Genomic DNA, 8005 nt, shown 5'->3' on the forward strand with positions numbered 1-8005 from the left:
GCCAATAAAAAGTGTGTTTCACTAATGATAGTGTCCTGTGTACCCCAGGGTGTCCAGCAGAAGGGGCACCGTGACACTCCTTAAGAATCTTGGACCTAATGTCCGGGATCTGTAGTACACAAATTTTGCCATTACGAAATAGCAAACCATTCCGAATTATCCACACTGGCCTCCTGCAGCCTGAATAGTAGACTGCTCAGTCACCAAGTCTTGGTCAATCAATGAGCTCCCGTCCTGGATCTTCTGCCAAAATGGACCAAAAAAACTATCAGTCCTGCAAAGCCCTCTCAATGACTGAAATAAGTCAGTAGAAATCTCGGTGAACGACAAAGTATTCATCTCTCTAAATCGACTAAGCGCATCTGCAATACTATTCGTGGACCCTTTCCGATAACGGATCTCAAAATCAAAATCTTGCATTAACTCTGCCCAACGAGCTTTCCTTCCTCTCAAATACAACAAAACCGAGAAAAGAACGAAGTTGTTTCACTATTCGTGGTATAGGCCAGTCCAAAACCTTCTGAACTCGGTCATAGTCAATGCTCAATCCATCTCGAGTGATCTTGTGTCCCAAGTAAATGATGTCGGTCATAAAGAACTCAGATTTACTCAATTTAGCATATAGTCGATTCTGTCTTAAAATAGATAAGACTATCGTGAGGTGTCTGACATGATCCTCAAGAGTACGACTATATATCAAAATATCGTCCAGGAACACCACCACAAATTTTCCCAAATGTTCACGAAAAAGATCGTTCATCATTTGCTGGAAAGTAGCTGGAGCATTAGTTAACCCAAAAGGTAATACGAGAAACTCGTAATGGCCATACCTAGTCCGAAAGGCGGTTCTTTCGACATGCCTTTCATGAATACGTATCTGGTGATAGCCAGTACGTAAATCTATCTTCGTGAAATACGTCGCTCCTGCTAATCCGTCAATCAGGTCATCTGATCTAGGGAGAGGATAACGGTTCTTAATTGTCAGCTTGTTCAATCTCTTGTAATCTATACACATTCTCCAAGTATTGTCCTTCTTTCTCCTAAGCAACACAGGTGCACCCCAAGGTGATTTACTTGGACGGATCTGGCCCATCCTCAAATAATCTTCGAGTTGTTTAGCCAACTCATCTTCCTCGGCTTGGCTCATCCTGTAAGGTGGAATACTGACAAGGTGAGCACCAGGGATCAAGTCAATACGATGATCTATTGCCCGTTCAGGTGGTAAACCCAATGGCAATTCCTTAGGAAATACATCTTGAAACGAATCAAGTATCTTCTGTAATTCTTTGCTTTCAAACACACTTAATTCATTCACATCCATGGAAGGGATGAGAAAAGAAGAAAGTGGAATCAATACACAATGGAAAGCGGTATACAAAGAAGAATCCATTATATTTCCAAAATCAATTGTATTTACAAGAGGTTCCTGAGAGGGATGAATACAATCACCTAAAATACTATACGTGGTGTCCCTATGCTGAAAAGAAAAAATAGGACTAGACCAATCTATCTGGACGTCAAGAGTCTTAAACCACTCAATCCCTAATAACAAGTCTACATTTTCCAGATGCATGACATAGCATTCCAGAGTGTCTTTGTAGTCCTGAATCTGGATTGGAAGCATCTCCACCTTGCGATCCCAAACTTGTCTTCCCGCAGGTAGACGTACCTCATAGGTATGGTCGCTGAGTGTCGTATCAAGACTCAATTTCTGCACAAGTTTGTAGTTAACAAAGTTATGCGAACTGCCAGGGTCTAAAAGAATGTGAATTTTATGGCCATTCACTTCTCCATAAACTCGGAGAAGATCATGCATGCCAAATACTTTAGAATTGAACAGACAATCAGAACAAGTACTAGGGCGAGAAAGTACAGTAATTGACGTACCTGTCAAAAAAAACTGGTTAGCTGCCTTTGGCTTGGGTCGTGCGTTTGACTTGGTACCCTTTTGCTTCGAGCACTCGTTACGCATGTGTCCTTTTTCTTCGCAGATAAAACAACGTCCTTCCTTCTTGAGCTTCAAAGCCCGAAGGAGTCGTTTCTTCTTCGCTGGTGTCGAACTTGAATTCTTCGGAGGTTGGTCCAAAGACTTACCTTCAGTCATGTTAGCGATAGGTGCGGAGAACTTTCTTTTATGCTTGTTCCCCTGCTCGGTAACGGGTTTCGACTTGGAAGAGACCATCGTATCGTCATAGATACGAGCTGAATGAATGGCCTCGTCCAAAGTTTTACATTTGTTATTTTTAACCTGTAATCGGTACGAGTCTGGTAAACCAGCTACGAAAAACCCCAACAGAGTAGTGGGATCCATCTTTGTAGCTTTCATCTGCAAGTCACGAAACTTCTGGAGGTAGATCTCATAAGTGAGGTGCTGCGAGGTCATAGTCAAAGCTGAAAACCGGGCAACAACATCGTAATCATCCTCTTTCTTGAGAAATTCTTTCTAGAAGATATCTTCGAATTGTGCCCAAGTCGTTGGCTTAGGGTTCAGTTCCTTCCACCAAAGCAAAGCTTTGCCGGACTAGAAACCTGCTGCTAACTGTATCTTCTTTCCGTCATCATATGGATGAAACTGAAAGTGAACTTGCCACTTGTGTAGCCACGTGTCCACGATCTCCTTGGTTCGCTGCTTTTGCTCGCCCCCGAACGGTTCCGGAGTAATATTGGGGCCTAAAGCTGAAGCCAAGGTATCCATTCCCGAGAAAGTAGAGAGAGTAGTGGTCAATAGAGCGATGGAGTTCTGCAAAGCCTGCATCTGGGCTACGATTTGTGCCTGACGTTCCGTCGAAGAAGCTTCGAGAGCTACTTTGAACTCTTGGAAATCTGATTTTGACACAAAATCGTCAAAAAGATCGGCATCGGTACCTTCCGTAGCCAGCAAGCCTTCATAAAGGTTTCCCAAAAGCCAAAAAAATCTCGAAAAGCTAGGCTTAGCTTTTGCTTTAGCTTTTGTGTTTTTATATATATATATATATATATATATATATATATATATATGGATATATATATTCTCTTTTCTTAAAAAAATAAAACACCTTGGAAACCTTAGAGAGGAGAGGACTTTTAAACCTTTTTTTTTTTAAAAAAATTAAACTAAAAAAAAAAAACCAAAAGATAATAAAACGTAAGCTTTCCTTAGTTGGTTTTTTTTTTTCCTCCTCCAGGATTAGCCCGTCGGTGAGCTGCCGGCGCATGCTTTTCCCCCGGCAGATGCTGACGTCACCTGAAGTGGCCGCCATCGCCAGCACCTTCGCCAGATTGCTCAAGCGCCTGCGCCAGCTTGTGCTTTCCTTGCACCAACTCGCACGTGGTTTGTGGCAGCGTAGCCTACCATGCGTGGATTGGGTGGGCGCTCGCTTGGCCTAGGCGCCGCCTGGGCTGGTTGCGCAAACTAGCCACATAGCCACGTGGCCTGGACGCCGAGCCGCCTGGCTTGGCAAGCTTGGCCGCCCGGCTGCATACAGGCCTAAGCCGCCTGGTTACGCACCCGCCCGCATGAAACGTACCTGCCCGCCTGCCACGTCAACACAACTCGGCCAGCAACCCACTCGCCAGCACTTCTCTCGCTCTCTCTCTCATGCGTTCAACGAAAGCAAACGTGCTTTTTCGCTCTCTTTTTTTTTCTGTTTCTCTCCCTGCAGTTTATGCGTATGCACAACAAACATGCCTCTTCTTTGCAAAAGCAATCAACCCTACCAAAACTACCATCTCCCCATCAACATGGGTCTCTTCGATGAAGAAAAAACACATACCAAATCTGAAATCTGCAGTATGCACAGAAAAACAGCAAGCTTTTTAACACATACCGTTCTTCGACCTCATCTTCTCTACCTACCGACTTGCTCGTTCACGAGATATGCTCTGATACCACTGTCAAATCCCCACGGATCCCCTCGTGATCGATCTTGGTTCAAAACTCGAATCCTGCAAACAAACAAACAAACAAACAAGCAAGTAAGGGGGTGCAGGCCTGACTCACCTCCCAACCATGACAGCCGTGGGCAAGCCCACAGTCTTGGCTGTCCCCACCGAGCCACGAGCTGAGCTAACTAGGTTGACGTACCGACCAATCTCATCCTCGTCGCGACGTCCCATACCGCCACGAAGCTGCCCTCGCAGGCCTCGAGATTGCTGCCGGCCTCGACTGCATAAAGCAGGTGCACGTCTGCACTAGATCCAGGCTCCAAGACCATAGAGCTCTCACAAACTCGTGAGACTCTCTATATCCAATAACTAACCTTGGCCACCCTTTTATAGGCTCTTGGCCGGTAATCGGGCGTCCACACTTGGCCGCCCGCCCGTCCATACTTGGGTACCCGCCCGTTAGTATTTCCCTAACTCAGCTCGTCAATCAGCCTGCCTAGTTCCAAGCTTCCCCAAGCCTCGAAACTAGTCTTGTGTGCATCCATAGGACAAATCTGGTGTTCATTGGGAAACCATTTATGCATGACAACACACGCTGTAGATGTGTCATGCCGGTAAACAAGTGCATTAGATCCTACAATATTGGGAAACGTCAGCTTGCCTCATAGCTAGCTTGAAAGCTCCTATTATAGGGCCATCTAAAGTGATCCAAGATGTATCTACTCTTATATAAGATACCAGGCACATGCTAAAAATGTCCATATAACCATGGATGATATATAGGTTTTAAAGGAGATCATCGTGGTGAACGAAATACTTCAAGGCATCATTCTGATCATCTTTGGGGCTGCTTATTGACTGGTAATAAAAACAAATGCCTTACAAATACAATGGTACCTCTTATAAGAGCTTAGGAGGCATACTACTGCAATATGCAGAATCACAGACTGACACCCTCTCATGCCCATGCTAAAGGACGCATTTACCATAGCTTTCACTGTAGCAATACTTGTGATGCCAACAAACCATGATTGAAGTTCAAGAGAAATATAAAGATCCAAAGAACACGTTTTGATTATCCGCCAGCATATTCTGTAAAATATGATCAGTCCAGACCAATCAAGCCCGAACATTGATGGCACTTCCCTAATCATGCGTAGCACAGCATGTGATCCTACTTGAAAAAATGGCCCCCGTGATTGACAGCTTTTAATGTGAGTTGGTAACCACCTCATACTAGTGGGGCATCGAACTAGCAACTGTGCGACTGATGATACCGGTAGCTTCAATGTACCGATCCACACATCGTGATATACAGCTGCTTTCACTGCTGCTCAAACTGCTGCTGGGCTTTGTTACACACTTAGTAAAACATTTCTCTCTCACCGTCTGCAAATCAAAAATAAATGCATAAGCATAGTGGATAGTGTGAGACACAAAAAAAGAACAAAATAGAACACACAAGAGGTTAGCAACATGGTATGAAGATTAACTCAAATCGTGAAAAATAATAATTACCAAAAGAGACGGTTCCTCACAAGCACTCCACCGACAATTAAATCTGGAAAAACTGGAACAGGAATCGACAAAAAAAGTGGAGTATTCACAAAGCCACCAGAATAGAGGCATGGGGAGATTGGAGGAGACCTCAATAAGGCTACTTCACAACCATTCATAGATGAATGAAGACAAAACTAGAGGCATCCACTGTGATTAGCCTGCCCACTTTGGAGCTGTCCATGCTCTTTCCATAAGGTCTAAAAAACAAATTTTTACAGTCTAAGCCAAAGAAGGGCCTAGGTGTGCAACTGCAAAAATCAGCAGAACACAGCCAACTTTACATTCCTTTTTTGTCTCCCCAAAGGCTCGAGGAGCCCTGCTAAATGTGAGCCCCCAACCCCACGTGTCACCCCTTCCCCTGCCCACCCCTCAGTTCCTGCCCACACTGCTCAACCCCCTTTCCCCAGCATGCTTCTTCCCCTCTCCAGCTTCTGCAGTTGCAACCCCTTCCCTGCCCTGTACCTTGCGCCCTGCCTGTTCTTGCTGCCCCCCCCTTCTCCCCCCTTTTTTTTTCCAATGCTTCAGCCGGATGTCGATGATTTGCCCTTGCGAGGAGGATGGGGCAGAAAAGCGTGAGGACAATGTCGGCAACAGCTACATCTGGATCAAGTTTGACTCGACCTCACAGAGAAGACCATGTCGTTAAGCCCCATTGCAGTGGGGTGCCCATGTGTACTTTGCCAGGTGGACTGATGGTTGGTACAACCAGCTTAATTCCCAGTCAAGTTTTCACCTTTTCCAGGTCAGTGTTTCATCTGCTGACATACGGTTCACATCCTCCCCACTCTCCAGAGACCCATGGTGGCCCCCCTAGGATTATGAGACACCTGTATATGATTGAGACAAGCTCCTATGTCAAGGTAGGGGGACAGTGTATCATTGTGTCATTGGGACTGAAAAGGACAATCATCGCCGCCTCCTAAATAGCACGTATAGACCACAATTTCTCATGCTAAATGATGAGATTCTGCCTTTTTTTTCTTAGTTTACTGCTCATGCTACATCATGAGAAGAGATAAACATCATCTCTAAGGACCTGTAAGGATAACAATAAGAAGGTCTGCAGTATTCATGGAAGAGAGTGTGCCTGATTATGTTGCTTTTCTGTATGCACACGAGCACAAACCCTAGAACAGCATACATGAAAAAAGAAACCTAAAGGATAATTCAATCTTCTTTTGCTACCTAAAGGGAGGACTCACATTGAAGAACTCCTCCATGTAGGCCTCGGCCAGGTGCTGCTGCACCTGCTGCATCACGGCCTCGTTGGAAGGCGGAGAAGAGCCACCACCGGCAGAAGGCGACGAGCCGAAGGGGTCCATGCTTTCCCTGCTTCCTCTTTCTCGCTCAAAAACCTAGAGTTAATAATTAATCACATACAATGAAGTTTTTTCTTGTATTCATATGTGGATGTATGTGCAAACGTGTGTGAGTGTGTGTATTTATGTGTGTGTTTATATATGACTAGTATTGCACCCGCGCGTTGCTGCGGCCGACCAAGGTTCCAAAAAAGAACTATTCCCTCTCTACAACCATCTCTCTCTCTCTCTCTCTCACACACACACACATGCCCTCTCCCTCTCTCTGTCACGTACACACACTCTCAAATGTTGAATCTCTCTCTCTCTCTCACATGCACACATATACACACCTGCTCTCTCTCTCTCTCTCACACACACACACACACACACATGCACACACTCTGTCTCTCTCTTCTTACACTCTCCCACACATAGAAGCGCTCTCTCTCTCTCTCTCTCTCTCTCTCTCTCTCTTTCAATCTCTCTCTCTCTCTCATATGTAAATATATAGTATATAAAATATTGTGTTTTAGATACATAAACCCATACATAGACACATATACTTATACATATATACATGTATTTAAAAATATAAATACAAACATCGACATAATTTAATTAATTTTGATTAAATTTTAATGTGCGGAGATGGGTGATAAGTTGTGGTCACTTTTAAATATATAGATAGATATATCATACACACATCTAAACACACACACACACACAAACATATATATATACATATATATACATATACATATATATACATATCTATATACATATGTATGTATGTATATATAAATGTAAATAAAAAAACACACACACACACACATGTATACACACATATACATATATGTTTTTTATTTAATTTATATTTTATTAAAAGATACTTTTTATTCTCTATCTCTCACTCTCTTTCTCTCTCTTTTCACCCTCCCTCATGACATCTCTCGATCTCTCTGTCACGTACACACACTCTCGAATGTTGAAACTCTCTCTCTCTCTCTCTCACATGCACACACATATACACACCTGCTCTCTCTCTCTCTCTCTCTCTCTCTCTCTCACACACACACACACACATGCACACACTCCCTCTCTCTTCTTACACTCTCCCACACCTAGAAGCGCTCTCTCTCTCTCTCTCTCTCTCTCTCTCTCTCTCACTCACTTACACACACACACACTCTCTCTCTCTCTCTCTCTCTCTCTCTCTCTCTCTCTCTCTCACGCACACATACACATGTAAATATATAGTATATACAATATTATGTTTTAGA

General features: G+C 43.9%; 1 protein-coding gene across 1 annotated transcript; it reads right to left on the minus strand.

The window, feature by feature from the left end:
• Positions 1–4699: 4699 nt before the first annotated feature.
• On the minus strand, positions 4700–6803 carry LOC147629979 (mitochondrial import inner membrane translocase subunit Tim13-like). Its single transcript, XM_086811533.1, has 2 exons — positions 6627–6803; positions 4700–5253 (listed from the first exon to the last, which is right to left on the minus strand). The coding sequence occupies exons 1-2, from the start codon at positions 6744–6746 to the stop codon at positions 5101–5103; spliced, it is 273 nt and encodes a 90-aa protein (XP_086667659.1). The 5' UTR covers positions 6747–6803; the 3' UTR covers positions 4700–5100.
• Between the last annotated feature and the right edge of the window lie 1202 nt (positions 6804–8005).

This window comes from Cibotium barometz, chromosome 17, assembly GCF_041138505.1.
Source record: "Cibotium barometz isolate CiBa-2024 chromosome 17, ASM4113850v1, whole genome shotgun sequence".
NCBI classification, from domain to species: Eukaryota; Viridiplantae; Streptophyta; class Polypodiopsida; order Cyatheales; family Cibotiaceae; genus Cibotium; species Cibotium barometz.

What these genes read in the sequence shown, in the direction of transcription:
- LOC147629979 (XM_086811533.1), bottom strand. Translation starts at nt 6,746, where the DNA reads ATGGACCCCTTCGGCTCGTCGCCTTCTGCCGGTGGTGGCTCTTCTCCG. An exon ending in ACATGGAGGAGTTCTTCAAT is followed by an intron (nt 5,254 to 6,626) that starts GTGAGTCCTCCC and finishes TTTGATTTGCAG; the next exon opens with ACGGTGAGAGAGAAATGTTT.